At 55.0% G+C, this 14,916-nt stretch overlaps 7 protein-coding genes across 7 annotated transcripts; 5 read left to right on the top strand and 2 right to left on the bottom strand.

Moving 5' to 3' along the window:
* Window positions 1-27: 27 nt before the first annotated feature.
* On the top strand, window positions 28-1,633 carry BU26DRAFT_436214 (uncharacterized protein; the record flags this gene model as incomplete). The annotated part of the gene is made up of 3 exons (XM_033824163.1): window positions 28-219; window positions 271-429; window positions 476-1,633. The coding sequence occupies 3 exons, from the start codon at window positions 28-30 to the stop codon at window positions 1,631-1,633; spliced, it is 1,509 nt and encodes a 502-aa protein (XP_033678707.1).
* A 93-nt stretch (window positions 1,634-1,726) lies between these two features.
* On the bottom strand, window positions 1,727-2,185 carry BU26DRAFT_107310 (uncharacterized protein). The gene has a single exon (XM_033819349.1). The coding sequence runs from the start codon at window positions 2,129-2,131 to the stop codon at window positions 1,775-1,777; it is 357 nt and encodes a 118-aa protein (XP_033678706.1). The 5' UTR covers window positions 2,132-2,185; the 3' UTR covers window positions 1,727-1,774.
* Window positions 2,186-2,826: 641 nt separating this feature from the next.
* Window positions 2,827-3,967, top strand: BU26DRAFT_107289 (uncharacterized protein). The gene has a single exon (XM_033819348.1). The coding sequence runs from the start codon at window positions 3,011-3,013 to the stop codon at window positions 3,767-3,769; it is 759 nt and encodes a 252-aa protein (XP_033678705.1). The 5' UTR covers window positions 2,827-3,010; the 3' UTR covers window positions 3,770-3,967.
* Window positions 3,968-6,388: 2,421 nt separating this feature from the next.
* BU26DRAFT_554550 (uncharacterized protein) lies at window positions 6,389-7,672 on the bottom strand (the record flags this gene model as incomplete). The annotated part of the gene is made up of 3 exons (XM_033832270.1): window positions 7,276-7,672; window positions 6,633-6,856; window positions 6,389-6,577 (listed from the first exon to the last, which is right to left on the bottom strand). Exons 1-3 carry the CDS (start codon window positions 7,601-7,603, stop codon window positions 6,389-6,391), a joined length of 741 nt encoding a protein of 246 aa, XP_033678704.1. The 5' UTR covers window positions 7,604-7,672.
* Window positions 7,673-8,042: 370 nt separating this feature from the next.
* BU26DRAFT_554549 (uncharacterized protein) lies at window positions 8,043-9,470 on the top strand. The gene has a single exon (XM_033832269.1). The coding sequence runs from the start codon at window positions 8,214-8,216 to the stop codon at window positions 9,456-9,458; it is 1,245 nt and encodes a 414-aa protein (XP_033678703.1). The 5' UTR covers window positions 8,043-8,213; the 3' UTR covers window positions 9,459-9,470.
* A 34-nt stretch (window positions 9,471-9,504) lies between these two features.
* Window positions 9,505-10,587, top strand: BU26DRAFT_436749 (cyclin; the record flags this gene model as incomplete). The annotated part of the gene is made up of 1 exon (XM_033824189.1): window positions 9,505-10,587. One exon carries the CDS (start codon window positions 9,505-9,507, stop codon window positions 10,585-10,587), a length of 1,083 nt encoding a protein of 360 aa, XP_033678702.1.
* A 1,570-nt stretch (window positions 10,588-12,157) lies between these two features.
* BU26DRAFT_107270 (uncharacterized protein) lies at window positions 12,158-14,634 on the top strand. The gene is made up of 2 exons (XM_033819347.1): window positions 12,158-12,710; window positions 12,854-14,634. Exons 1-2 carry the CDS (start codon window positions 12,423-12,425, stop codon window positions 14,513-14,515), a joined length of 1,950 nt encoding a protein of 649 aa, XP_033678701.1. The 5' UTR covers window positions 12,158-12,422; the 3' UTR covers window positions 14,516-14,634.
* The last annotated feature ends 282 nt before the right edge of the window (window positions 14,635-14,916 follow it).

Genomic DNA, 14,916 nt, shown 5'->3' with positions numbered 1-14,916 from the left:
ACGCCAGCGTCTTCACTAACCTCCACCATGGCAGACTCGGGGCTCATCAGCCTGAACCTCGCCAAGCTCTCAACCACTACCGACGTGCCTCCAGACGCGTCGCAGCAGCATTATGTTTGGAAGCACACCTATAGTGACCTTGTGGTCGTCTTTGACAGCTTCAGGTCAGCAGGCCCTCGCTCGCGAGTAATGAGAATCACCCAGGCAACCCAGGTTCTGGTAGGGTACCCAGTCACCGCACGTGCGATGGCGTTCTGACAGACGCAATAGTACGAGGTACCTGTTGAGGAGATGGTCAACGAGGGTCGGGAAATCACCGACAGACTCTCCCTCCACGGAATGGAAGTAAAATGCGACCAGTTACCCATCTCAGCTATCGTGAAGTGCCCAATGCTAGCGCTTCGCTACTCTCTACGAGACCAGGGAAAGGTAAAGGAGCAATCTAATGAAGAACGACAGCTGACTCTCTGCGTAGATTCGTCGCATCCAGCTTCGGTTCGCCTCGTCTGAGGAATATGACACTGCCATCAATCATCTTCGTCAGCTTGGTCTGCGGATGAGTGCAGCACAATCCGCAAAATCGACTCCTTCCGTATCCCCTTTCAGGCCCCAGAGCGGGGGTCCTTCATTCCCGCCGTCTCATCTTGCGGAAATCTCGAATCGGCCGCTCTCCGCCCTTCCAGCTATTGCGCCTTCCCTTCAGCCACAGTTACAGGAAGCAGCTGTTGTCCGCCCCATGTCTGCTATGCTGCCACTGTCTGGCCCGCTTGTACCTCCAGTCTACTTTCGGAGGCCTGATTCAGCATCCACCTCATCGTCAAGGAACCTCTTCTCGGACTATTCGATCGTTCCAGACAATCCTCCAACTCCGACCAACACCAACCGGCAGGACACTGCTCTATCGTCCGATCGCCCAAACACTAGCACAAGCGAATCATACCTTCCACCGAGGCGAGAACTCCCCTTCGTTCGCCCGGATCTCCCAAAGTCTTCGGGGAGCGACGGTGTTCGGCCTAGCAGCCGGTCGTCCAGCAGCATCATGGGGCCACCACCCTTGCCGCCACCTTCGCGTGCCGGAAGCAAGAGGCCAAGCTCGAAGGGAGCAAATAGTCATGGAACTGAGCTGTCTTCTCTAGCCAAGCCAACCATAGTCGAGAGTATTCATGCTACACCCCAGATTAGGCCTAGCTCAGGGCGCGGCTCCAGTCGAGGATCTGACAATGCTTCTCCTTCCAAGCCGATTATCACCGAGCGCAAGGAGAACCAGCCTCTTCCGAGCTCCCCGCCACCATACAGGCCGGGTACCACTGTTACCAGACCCGGTACGCGTCCTCTAAGTCCCCCCGGCGCTGCCCAGCAGAATCGGCAGCAGAACGAGCCAGCAAGTGTCTTTCTGTCTCCTCCCGCATCCGACGCAACGAATCAAGGCCAGGTCCGACTCTCCTTGGGACTCTGTAATGCCATCGCCGCTAACGCCACCGAGAGCCTTGCAGAATTCACCATGCAATCAGAGGAGGGACGCATGTCAGCTCTGAACAACTTTATCCTGCAGCATCTCGACGACGACAATTTTCTCGCGTTGGTCGAGGATATGGACGTATGCTGGGCCAGGATTGCGCCTGGCCTGGGATGACGACATGGTTGACTTCTGGGCGGTATCAGGAGGATTGCCTATAGTAATGTTTTCAGATAATGTGGTGGATGACAAAGTTCGCTTTGATCTTCAACAGTTTCGACATGGTTTTCTCTATATCTATACCTCTTCCTATGGAGCTCATGGTTTCGCTGTCCACCCGAGCGCATTCAGTAAGAGTATCATTAGGGTCAGTGTTGAAACGGGGGGTGTGGTCGGTCGGCACCATTTCAGAAAGATTACCCCTACCCCGATCATATTAATGAACAACATCTCTAGAAGCAGCGGCGGCTTAAAGCGTGTCGCGATGCCTTGTACGCCAAGTCTCGGAGGTACGAAATAAGCGGTACAGGCCAAACTCAAGGATTCAGCCGTAGGAGAACTTTTATCTTCGACTAATTGGAATACCGACATACGCAGATACGATGCGAGAGGGTCCGACCCATTTGCTCCATTGGCGATACCAGCTACATGCGCGCCAAGCAGCGGCTTCCACATACACCCCGGATTCCAATGTTCTGGTCTGCAATGTCGAGCGGGTAGAGATCTGACGGTGAATAGTTGCCCTTTGGTAGCTCTAACTCCTCAACGTGCGGCGGGACTCAAGACATTACACATTGTGTAAGATCAGAGAAGAACCCCTATATCAAAGGCTAACTATTCAATTCCTAGAACGCTTAGCTCTTCCGCTCCGCGCAACTCTCGCAATCGCCGGTACAAAAAGGCAAACACACGCACTGAATCCACGAACCTCGTGGAAAAGTTCCCATCGAAAATGCATCGGAGCACTCCGGACTAACTTTACTACATTCGAGACCCCTCATTTCTGCAATGTCGGCGGGGGTACACCGGACTTATGTCGTCCACCTCAGCGCATGCATTTGGCCTCATAGGAGCCGTCCCAGTGATAACTCGTCAAAGTATTTCGGGCCGACTTTTACCTATTTCAAACACTCCTTCCTCCCGCGTTGCGGTGAGCAAGCACTAATCGACGTTACTATAACATAGCGGCGGAATACAGGTGTGGTCAAGTGCTCCAGGTATCTGGGGCTTTTCTGGGGTTAAGAGACGCAGGGAGGAGACTGAGTGCATAGAAATGGGTGCGGTGAGCGGGATGAGAGAGACTCATAGGAGAGACTTCAAGCTCCCCAGTAGTTGGGCTAGTAAGTAGGTAAGAGAAGTAGTCTGCCTTCGTGATTTCTGCTCCCCGCCTCAGTTTGTTGAGATTTACCTTTACTTTGAGATTTCAGACTATTACCTCGTGTCTTCCTTTAGCTCGACTCACTGCTAACCTTCCTACCACGATCTGGCCAACAGACGAAAACCCAGTTACAATCTCCACCACGTTACGAATCGCACATTGCCTCCGCACCCAACATGGCGGCGTACTCCTCTAAAACGGAATTCCACGCGAAGGGTCTTGAGCTTCATTCATTCATCGCCGAGCTCGACTGCGATATTTGCCACGAGCCGTTGGGGGTGCCAGCAGAAGAAGGTGCCCTGAAGTCATCCACAAATGCTACCGCGCTGTTCGGCAATCAAATCAGGAAGACAGCTCCTGGCTCGCAGGCCCAGACCTCGAAGTCTGGTGAGCGAACCGAGACCGCGGTATCCGCCACTGCAGCGCCATCCTCTGTCTCGAATAGCGCCGCAATCACATACAATACCCATACCGCTGTCAAGATCAAAGCATGCGGTCACGTCTTCGGAGTCAGCTGTCTCCAGCGCTGGCTCTTCTCCCACCAAACCTGTCCAATGTGCCGCAAGGTGCTATTCCCCACTCCATCCGTCGAGGAGACGCTTGATGATCTGGAGATACGGTACCCAGAACCCGATACCTTCTTTCCTGAGCTCGCTACTAGACTCCGGAATTACTATCGAATGCTACAGCTCCCTGTCTTCCAGGCTTTCCTGCGGCTGACTGCGATGATGATGAGGGAGACTTCGGTTGGGGAAGGGGATCAGTGGGAAGACATTGGTAGCGAGGTTGAGGAGGATAGTAGAGATGAGGTAGAGTCGGATAGTGGGGATGAAGGGGAGGTCAGTAGCGATAAGGAAGATGCTGATTCTGAGAACGAAAACGAAGTGGACGATGTCGCCCCGGACGAAACGTCACCTGAGCGCTCCCCCGCCTGATTCGGAGAACATCATCGCGCGCACCCATTGCACAGCTGGTGATGGCACAACAGGATTCGTCGTAACAACTCGGGGTGAGGAAGGGAGCAAGATCCCGGATCAAGAACGCACCGGTCGATGCACTAAATGCCATGGCCGTGGTTCCATGACTTAGCCTAAAGCAACTTCTTGGGATAGTGCGTAAGGAAGACCTTGGAGCGGTTTCTCTGTCATTTGGGTACGACCTTCACGATACCGTTCAACTAGGCATTAGGGCATTCCACTTCTTTCTATCCATCAACAATAACACCGTATTCGGAGCAGTGTCCATTATATTACATCTAAGATATTATGATAGCATAGCAAAGAAGACTCACCGGCAATGGCTTTCTCGTCTCTTTTGTCTGCTTCTAGATATCATGAACGATTTGACGCACGGCTCATACGCCACACCAGAAAGTTAGGAGTTGAATTCAAAGGGGCGATTGACGAGCGACTGAGTGCGACCGTACATCCACGAGCCCTAGTAATAAGCATATACGCATCTCGACAGCACGCTGGTGAATGAGGAAGGCACACTCGGTGTGGATTAGGAAAGCGCTGGAACTGCGCATAATGCTTGACAAGTGTATGTCCTATCCAGCGCTGAGAACATAACATAACGGACGGTAGCAGCTGCCAACCGATGCGGGGACAAGCGGCACATAGGTTGTAGCTATTGCTGTGGTGGAGCACGAAGTGGCCGTGGTCCTTCAGTACACGATACGTCGCTCAAAACGCAACGGCTCCGCGTTTCGGGTGAGGTCTACCTATCGAGACCCGTGACAAGGCAAAGTATGACTCTATCGGATTTGTTCAACTTCTCAACATGCTAAGGCATCAAAGTCCAAATTCAATAGACCTGTCAGGTCTAGTAGCATAGAGAGCCTTGCACCTACTTGAGCTCATCGTCACTGCTCATCGACTATGGCGCTGGTATCGAGAGGTTTATTCATACCGCTGCACGACAGAATCGGGATATGTGATGGTTGGACTACGGCATAGAGCGGGTTCAACTGTGGCTATATCCTCGCTTTTTCCTTCACTGCAGATGCAAGCATCGGCGATGCCGTCCTTTGGGCTGTGTTTCGGTCGACCCTCGCCGTGTTTGGGCTCCAGAAGGAATGTCAAGCTCTGTTCAAGGCTGACAGTATCGACATCCTCCATGAGAGAGTGGCTCCACTTCATCTCTCGGGATCGAGTGACGGTCGTCATTATACTCTCATATTCGAGTTTCCACACCATTGAGTTTTGCGACTTTGCCCGGATGGCGTGATGGACGTGTATGATCAAGAGACAAGAGGATATGGGGATGCTGACTGAGAAACAGTGGCCAGCCCACTATTCCTTCTGGGATCGAGTGGATAATAGGATCCGAGACATACCGATAGACGACCTCGCTCTCCGCCTCGCATTGTCAACCTCCCCAATACTCAAGCGGCGTGGATCCTTCAAAGACAGCATAGATTTTACCAAACCTGGAATTTAGGCGACTCCGTCGAGGGAAGCTTATGAAAATGCGGTGCACGAATATCTTATCAGGCATACCGTCGGTGAAGACGAGACCATCTCTCCGGGGTCATGGTGAGCCCCGGCTACACTATCAGCACGATAGCAAGCCTGAAGATCCCCCGCACTTAGACGCGCCGGACTTCGCTTCAACGGCCGACCTCATTCCTAGAGCTCAGGATGCAACAGCGCTGTCAATACTTCGTACATATGTGGCTGTGTTAGCGGGACGCCCAAGCAGACTGCTCCTCCAACAGCGGAGCCTTGGCGATCAAAGTCCCACGCTCACAATCCGTCGTCTGCGTACGTCATTCTAGATCCGGATCCGCGTCCGCGGGGCCAGGAAACGGCATGAAGTCAGGCATTCCATTGAAACCAAACCCCGTTGTTCCGCTCGTGTAAGCCGGGTGATGGTCCAGAAGGTCAGATGCTAAAATGGACTTTGGGTAGTTCGGCGTGAATGCTCCTGATTGGCTGCGAAGTCCGGCAGTAGCCGGATTGGGAATAGCGGGGATGGAAGAATGCAGATACCTCTGTGTATTACGAAAATGCGGTGAATGAACGATCTATTGCGAGATAGGCGTTTGTTGCGTGCAAATGGGGTGTGCGGGATGAAGTTCGCCGCATGATTGTTGTGGAACGGACTGGGTTGATGATGCCGCAGTTGACGGTGGCCGTTCATCTCCGATGCGAGCAAACCGAACATAGGTTATCCGTAGCGATAACCATCACAGCGGTCGTGGCACAGCGGCGTCGGGCCACGGCCCGTACAAAGATCATGCGTGGCCGGTAGGAGCGGTGCTCATAATCGTTCATGGTTAGAACGGGCGATGAACTCTGTCCGCAAGGCGACGGAGATCAAGCAGAGAACTACGGATTGACCGACCGAAGACGACGGAACGCGGCGCGCTGTGGGATTCTGGAGGCCTTCCACTACGAGAAATAGCTCCGCCGTTCATGAATTAGTTGAGATGGATGCGATTCGCCAGCAGCACTCTCGGATCCCTACAAATCTCGGTGACACCCGAAAATCCAGAGAGCAAAGTGTCCACTATTCCCTACACGTGATTAGATCTTCCACGTCTACCATGATCATATCTGAAGGATGAAGGAGGAAGGAGATCGTGTTCCTTTGGCCCCAAGGAGCGCGGCTGGTTGTTGTCCAAGCTCCACAAACATTCTTGAGGAAGCTGCATTCTCCCCGTATTGGGAATCGCCCTGCGGCAGTTTGACGATGTCTAGGAAGCCAGAATCTGTTGAGGGTTGGGCAGGACAATGCATCTATGGGTCGGAGGATTGCGGCGTCGGACTGTTAGGCCCAACTCGTCCAAAGTACCAAACTCGGCACTTGAGCTCTGGAGTCCGGAAATTTAAATGGTTTCGTAGGTTGCTTCGTCATTGTCAACGACATCGCCTGAAGAGGATACTGCGCCGCATTGATGTCGTGAGCGTTGACAATCCGGGGGATGACGAAGCAGGGTGCGACGCGGATGTTTCTCGTCAATGCGATGGCGTAGCTACTACCAGCCAAACGTGTGCGGCGCAGGAATTGATCTGCAGCTTGTAGGGATCAGCTAGCTATGCAGCATAACACAAAAACGGTTGCGGATTGCGTTGGTAGAGTAGTCGGGGGCCGAAGTGCGCTTCGTGAAGCAAAAGCTGTTGAGACGGCGAGCCGCTTGTACTCTCGGTGCTCGAAATTGAGGGCGAGAAGAACGCTATGCATTCAGGTGAGGATTTGGACAGTATTGCAGGTGTTGGAACGGTTCCATATTTGTCGTGACACGAGCGCTTTGGTGGGCGGCTGCATCTATAACGGGCCTCGGAAGCGTGCGCGCCGCATCGGAACGTTGACAGCCGCACAGAGCCTCAACGAGCGCTTCGCCTGGGGTCTCTTTTTGGAAGTCGTACATGAGAGAAGGACATTCGTAGCACGGAGATACAGGGCCGGCAGAGTGGGCGCCTGCTGCCGTACTAACCCCACGTTTGACGCCCACTGACGCCCCGCGACTGCTGAGGATGGTCGAGCGGATACAGGGAGGTAGCGGCGGCGATTCCGAGACGCCATTTGACAAACGACGGTTGTCTTCTGACGGTCGGCTGTTGTGTTTGCTGGCTGTCTTGGATGCCACGGCCTTCTAGAAGCAAATCTGCAACTAGTGGGCACGATTGGGTGGTCTGCTGAGGCTGTGCAGGACAGCGCTTCATGAGGAAAATCGGAAACTGGCAGGGTCCGGGCGGTGATTGGCGACGGCTGTCCAGCATGAAGCTGGCCTGCTGTCTCGCGGTGGTGTGGACGGGCGACATGGCTGCAATCTGGGAGCAGCTGAGGTGGCGCCGACGACAAGATGGGTGTCATTCATGCCCTGGGCCCATAGCGGCCGGTCATATGGCAGCCGTCAACCGGTGTTGAAACGGACAGAATTTGTTTGCGTGACAGCCGGCCAATGGCACCGCCCCTGCGCGCCGACGCATGACATGACGATCGCAGCCGTCCTTGATCGTGGTGGAGGGTCGCGCCGAGGGCGTGCGCTTCGTGCGAGATCTCGCCGAGCGCCAATCAGGGCGCGCGACGCGGCGCACCGCCTCACCGCAGCCACACCCGCGCGAGGGAGCTCCCCCATCCAGGCCCGTCTCCGGCCCTCCCACATGCAACGGTCAGCTCGCAGCGGTGCACACACGCGTCCGCGATGGCGACGAGAGTTGTGGCCTGCCCGATGCGGCGGACAGCCACATTTCGACCTCCTCGAGTCCGACGGCTCGTCGCTGGCTCAGGGCTTGGAGGCTGGGGTTGGGCTGGCAAAATTTGCGTGTGGCCACCACCAGGGCATTGCTTCTCCGAACTTTGGGCCACACATTCGTCACTCGTCATGCTGGCGAAGTCCGTGAGCGCAGCTGCCGGGCCCGGTGGCAGGAGATGCCTGTGCTGGGATATGTGGATATATGGATGCGGTCGCGTCTGTCGTCGTGGTCGAATGCCATTCATCGACCCTACGGCAGTCGAGGCTGGCCGTCTCCGCCCATACCTCACCGCCTCATATTATTTTCCACTGTGACCCAACCCGCACCAGCAGACCTCGACCGCCAGCGACCAGCCTCCGGTGCATGCACATATCAGAGACTGCTGCCCACCGGCCCGTTGCACGCACGCCAGCAAACCGACCCTCGACAACCGTCTGCCCTCGCTATCCTACCTGCATATACACTGCGAGTCGCGCAAGCACGGAATACCACATTGCTCCCGGCCTCCCCTTTGGCGAACACACTGCTGCGTTGCAGTGAGCGGCATGTTCTAAAACGAAGAGCCACTCCTTTGAAACGCAGACGGCCCCGGGCTCGAGGAGATTGGCTGACAGGTGCTCGTTCTGAAATAGCCTCCGCTCCCTGCAAACAACTGGCGGGCAGCGAATCGACGGCTGGGTGTCTTGAAACACGCCTTCTCTGGGGACGCTGCACCTCTTCCTCCCACTTGGCTCAGGCATCCGAAGACAGCCAGTTAACCGCCTGGCCCGAGTTGCTGCTGCCGCGCACCCAAGCGAAACGCAGGCGGCGAGGGCGCTCCATTGGCTCCGGGCCTGCAGCCTCCCAGGCGCGCTATTCCCCGCCAGCATTCCTGAGGGCAGCTTCAAAAGTAGCATCGCTGTGCGTCCCACCGAGGGGGCCGCAGGATAAGTATCACGCTTCGTCGCGGATACACTCGTTTTCGGTCAGTGCAGTTCGCTTTGATATTTCATCCCTTCTCCCATTCATCCCCCTCCTCCCTCCCTCCCTTGAACCGGCAGGCACGATCCCCCCCCCGCTCGCCGGCCAATCACGAGCATCCACACCTCCCTCCCCTTCCTGGCAGTGCCACTCCCAGACTCTCCTTGCAGTCTGCCCCGTCGCTCTTCCCTTTCCTTCTCAACAGCATTGCGCCTTCCGCCGGCCGGAATCAATCCCTCTTAATTCGCACCGGTCTTTTGTTTCAACCTCGTCTGTTTCCGCACTCTCAAGCCACCTCGTACAGCCTCGGACTCAGCTTACACACGCTTGGACAGCCCGACATACCTTGTTGATCCTGAGTTTCCGCCTCGCAGGGCTCATTCTAATTCGAGGAGCCCGGTATTCCTACTTCGGAACCGACACATCAGCAATATACACGGCTGAAGCACCAGTGCTTTAAGACCTCCGCACGACCCTCCGACTCGTCTTCGTCACCGTCGACCATCATGACTTACTCACCCAACCTGGCCGCCGAAAACAAGGCCGCGCTGGACCACTTCATTCAGCTCCCGGTGTCACCGGACATGATCGCATACCTCGCACAGAAGGCATCACAAGTCATCCGCTGCGAACCATCATCGCATCTCAACAAGAACCTGCCACCAACCCCGCCGGCATCACCACCCCAGGATGCCGCCACCAACTACCGGGAACCTCCTCTACCGTCGGTCGAAGAGTTCATCACATCGTTAGTGGAGAGGTCACATGTCCAGGTCCCGACCCTCATGACCTCTCTCGTCTACCTTAGCCGACTAAAATCCCGTCTCCCGCCGGTCGCCAAGGGCATGCGGTGTACCGTCCACCGCATCTTTCTTGCCGCTCTCATCCTTGCCGCGAAGAACCTGAACGACTCTTCTCCCAAGAACAAGCACTGGGCTAGATACAGTGCTGTCCGGGGATACGAAAACTTTGGCTTCTCCATCACCGAGGTCAACCTCATGGAGAAACAGCTCCTTTTCCTTCTAGACTGGGACCTCCGCATCAACCCAGACGATCTCTACTACCACTTGGAGCCCTTCCTTGCTCCCATCCGCGTGTGGCAAGCTCGTCAAGCTGAGAAGGTCCGTCAAGCCGAAAGGGAGAAGGAATTCGCCCGCCAGCAGCACAAGCTTACTTCCGAGAACCTCTACCGATCTCGCCTGGATGTACCTACTTACGACTCCCCTACCTTCACTTCATACGCGAACCAGAGGCTTCGGCCATACGCCACTCCATCATCACGGGCGCCATCAAGGACGCCTTCGCTATCACCACCTACTCGGAGCTCGTCCGTTTCAACCAGCTCGGACTCTCCGGGGAGCATCAGCTTCACTGAAGAACCCGCAGAGGCAGTCGTTCAGCCGCTCTACGACACAGACAGCGGCGCCACTCTTGTGCATATTCACGCTCCCGGGTCACAAACGAAGCTCGAGCACTCTCTCCCGCTCAGCTACGACGACAAACCGTCGAAGAAGGCGAAAACGTCGACTAGTGGTTTCTTCAATAGAATGTTTGCTGGCGCCTACACGGCCAGGCAAACAGCATACTGATTCACTCGCTTTTTCCTTTGTAACGTCACGAAAAGATACTAGGGATATGATCGATGCGGTGCCTACTGGATGGGGACCTAATCAGTATTTCTTGGGACATGTCTGGCATCATTGGCATATTTGCATAGCATTGCGTCGGCGCTGGGGGTCAATCGCAGCATTTCTAGTGGGATCTATGGGCCGGCGCGCCTGTTGCTCGATATCCAATATCGCGGATAGCATATACGTCGCCCATTATGGATGGGCAGACGAAGAAGACGATAATGAAGATGAATCACATCCATACCATTCACACTCTCGCTTGTAGCTCACTCTTTGCCCTTGCAATCTCCGCCCCCTGAGGTTGCTCACAAGCGTCAATTCCTGCCAGCCACTCCTGCATACCTTGACACGCGCGACGTACATTTCTAGAGGCGGGGTTTGCTCACCTGCGTTCCTTGCGCGCATCGGGGAGACACGCTGCAGTCGCACGAAAAACGCCTTCAGCGGGTTCTTTCGACTGCTTGCAGCCGTTTACGAGGTCACGGTACACCGGTCGTCAGCCGCACAATCAATATATCGTCCCGCTTACCCCGCCTCGATGGCGATGGCGATGGCGATGGCGAAGTTGTGCGGTTCTATTCCGCCTCACTCGGCTGAGTGACCGGCTTCGCAGCCACAGCAGATTCCAACCAGCCTTTTCGCATCTGCCTATTCTACCTCGGCGAGGTTGGTTGAGCGTGGCTCAGCGGCGCGAGGCAGGTGACCGGTGAGCCAGTCGCCAACATCACAATGGCAATGGTGCCGTGCCGGCTGTTGGACGTTCATTGCTATCAGTCGTGCTCGGCTAGAATGCGCGGGGCGTTCAGCTCGTGCTCCAGCGTCGTGTCTGTTGGAGATCAAACGTGGTGGATGAGGTTTGCGTTTCATCTTGATGCCTGCCAAGAGGGTGACGTGGGAGGGGCGGTGCCTTCCTCATTGGCCGATATTCTCCGCACTGTGCCTTCATCACCAAGTCCATCTCGACTCCGTCGTTGGACATCTATCTCGCTTTCGTGTACTCTTGACTGTCTTCATACATCTTCGCATCCTCTCATTCCGTCTTCGATGAGCCCAGCTTCCTCTCGGGTGATCTGCGATGAGAGCGCTCCTTTGCAGACGGCTGCAACGCGAGCTCTGATCACAGACCCCTTTCAACTGCACCGAGTCAACTCCTGCAAGCCCTCAGGAGCATGCACGAGCCAAGCTATACTGTCACGTTCTATGGACACTTCACGGGATCACCGCTTCGTCTGGGACGCTATCACGGCTCCGCCAGTTCCTTAAAGGAGTTCACTGATACGTGGCCGTTCCACGGAATTGCCCTTCTTCCTTCACCTCCCCCGGGCAAGCAAATAGAAAAAGTGGAATCTACATCCACAGATGACTGCATGCGTCGCTGCTATCTCATCCGAACGCAGGTTCCGCTCTTGGCCCAAGGCCATCTGCATCGTTCCACGATGCAGCACCCGCTGCAAGATTTGAATTCAAACACCACCGCAGGATCCAGCAGACCGTTTTGGCCCAATCTAGAGCCCCTTTCAGCCGCATGTACGCCTATTTGAGTCGCCGCATGCCCGGTTCAATGCAGTTCATGCGGATAAGTGCTATGCGCCAACGAGCCACATCCGGCCACAGAAGCGAATGCCTGCGCCGCAACATCCCACTTATAGCACGGTAGCTCACTGTTCCGAAGATCCTCATGGCCGGTCCTGCAGGATACCTCTGAACATCTTCGTTCCTTTCGTCACTTACGCTCGTTTCTATTCATGGTCGTTCTTCTCGTTATCCGTTGATCGGGTGCGAGTTCTTTTTTAATGGTCCGCCAGTTGACCTTTCTTGGAAATGGCGTCAAGAGGCAAGGAACAGGGTGCGATGGCCGGTCACCGAGGTACAACCACTGGATGCGGTACAACACCTTCTATGGCCTGTTGATTACGACGACTCTGGCCACTCTTCTCCTGGCGGCGGACCGATTCGAATGGCGCGCCACAGGGGTCGTCTTTCGAGTGGCAAACAGATTCCCAGGTTCAGTGGCGTTTATCGTCCAGCTATTTGCGGCATTCTTCGGCGTTATTCACGTTGCGATAATCTGCAAGTTGATCGTACGTAACGCTGGGCTACAATCTTCGTATCTCTATCAGAGTGCCTGGCAGATGAGATTTCGCCATTCGGCAGGTACTCGATGAGGTCATAGGCGTACTACATCCTCCAATGAACTGCACTGACTCTGTATTCTCACCTCTAGAACTATGCCCTGCGACTGCGCTTGGCCAAAGCAAGCGTCTCGCTGGACGTTTTACGAACCTGGATGGACATGAGTATTCCGCGCGTCGACTGGGATCTGCCGCTCCGCTTCTTCTTTCCGGTGCTATTCACGGTCTTGCTCAGTCTAGTCCCCGCAGCGTTATGGGCCGGTTCTATAACGCCGTTAATAGACAGGACAACAGGTACGGGCACGCTACTTCTACCGAGTTATGAAGATGTATCAATGATTAGGGAGTACCCCATGGAGATTGGGAACGCTGGACCATCCCTCCGGAATCAGAAAGGCCTATTTACGTACTCAGTTGGGCAGCAGCTCATAGGCCCTCTCCTTTCCGTTGCGGCTTCAGCGTCCTCTGTTGGTGCCGACCCTATTGTACACCCTAAAATCGACAACACCCAGTTTAGCTATCAAGGGAGATCATATGGCGTCGGCGCTCCCGCTGGTTTGACGGATCTTTTGATATCGTCTAACAACCTGGCGGCTGGATATAGGTATCAAGAGGAGGGTTACCTTGCAAACGTTTCCTGTATCTACAACGCAACCTCCAATTTTACCCTCTCCGGACCGGTCAATGAATGGATCTTTGCCGCCTCCGGCAGCCTGCCAGACAGCGTTGGCGGGCCCGAATACTCCAACTACATCGGGCACGATGGTAGAGCAATCGTCGCCATGGGCGTAGCCTTCAGTCAACGCTCGCCGCGCCGCTACATCGCCATAACCGCCGGCGAAGCCTACGGCTTCCTCAACGGCACGCAATGCGAGATCGACTTTACCCCCACACTCTTCAACGTAACAGTCGACCTCTCCAACCTCAACATCACCGTCCGTCCCGCTCAAACCATCCCGGACTTCAACCCCCAGCGCAATCTGACCCGCACCGTGGTTCGCCAATTCGAGCTGATATCAAACGATATGACTAATTTGTACGTGTCACTTCTCGGTGAAGCGCTGAATTCCAGCATCGCAGCGTACAACATGTCGCGCGCGTCCGTCTCCCGAAACCCTTTCACAGAGCAGGAAGCCACGCTCGCAGGCCTCAAAAACTCCATCATCGCAATGGCAGATGACATGCTGGTGGCCTACGCCTCGGCCCAGCTCATGGTGGGACGCATGTTCACGCCGCAAACAGCAAAAATCTACGTCTACGCGCTGCAATTCGGGCAATCACCTTACATCTACGCCATTTTCTCGCTCAACTTGCTCATCATCCTCGCCGTGGTCGGCGAAGCTGTACGCACACGCGGCTGGTCCTCGCTCGGGCGATTCAACTACCTCGATCCGCGTGATCTTATCATAGCAGCTTCGCGAGGTGGAAGGGAGCTCGCGGACGCGGCGGACGATATGGTGCAGTCGGATGTGAAGAAGATCCCGAAGCATGTTTGGTTGCTTAGTGATCCGGATGAGGGGAATGGAAGGTTGGTGGTAAGGCTGAGGGGCAGGGAGGATGGGCATGCGGCGATCGAGGTAGTGGGTGCTGGTGGAACAGGTGTGGGTGGAGGGGAGTTGGAGAAGGGGGAGAAGTGGGATGGGGATGATGTGGATGTGGAGAAGGAGATGGCGAGGAGGGAGTGGGAAGGCAAAAAAGGGAGCGAACAGGGCGTGAAAAAGAGACGGATGGGGATTTTTGGGTCGACGGGATAAGTGGGAGGCGGTCGGCTTAGGGTTCCCGGGAGACCGGACAAGAGCCTAGGGGGTTGGTTGAAGTGGTGTGTTAAGGACGTGCTTTGAGGAAGGTTGAGGGTAATGACTGGGATGAGGGTGGACGTTTAAAGCTTCTTTTGGGTAGCCTTTCCTTGCTAACGTCTAATGCGATATGATGATCATGACTCCTTCCTTCCTATATGGTCTGGGAGAAATAGGGTTCGACGGTAGCTTAGTATGTATGCTCTAACTTCGAACCCGTTCAAAGACGACACCATCAGAATACTTGACTCCTCCTTCGTTCTATTTGACTTCTATGACGATTCCTATACATACATACATACACACACATATACATACACACACATATACATACACACACATATACATACACACACATA

Source organism: Trematosphaeria pertusa (assembly GCF_010094035.1).
Source record: "Trematosphaeria pertusa strain CBS 122368 unplaced genomic scaffold BU26scaffold_16, whole genome shotgun sequence".
Lineage (NCBI taxonomy): Eukaryota > Fungi > Ascomycota > Dothideomycetes > Pleosporales > Trematosphaeriaceae > Trematosphaeria > Trematosphaeria pertusa.
Note: the sequence above shows the minus strand (reverse complement) of the source record. Positions and strands in the feature narration are given on the sequence as shown.

Excerpts from the sequence above, each read along its gene's own strand:
- BU26DRAFT_107310 (XM_033819349.1), bottom strand. The coding sequence starts at position 2,131 with ATGTGGAAGCCGCTGCTTGGCGCGCATGTAGCTGGTATCGCCAATGGA.
- BU26DRAFT_107289 (XM_033819348.1), top strand. The coding sequence starts at position 3,011 with ATGGCGGCGTACTCCTCTAAAACGGAATTCCACGCGAAGGGTCTTGAG.
- BU26DRAFT_554549 (XM_033832269.1), top strand. The coding sequence starts at position 8,214 with ATGCCTGTGCTGGGATATGTGGATATATGGATGCGGTCGCGTCTGTCG.
- BU26DRAFT_107270 (XM_033819347.1), top strand. The coding sequence starts at position 12,423 with ATGGTCCGCCAGTTGACCTTTCTTGGAAATGGCGTCAAGAGGCAAGGA. Across the intron at positions 12,711-12,853 it reads CGATAATCTGCAAGTTGATC|AACTATGCCCTGCGACTGCG; the intron begins GTACGTAACGCT and ends TCTCACCTCTAG.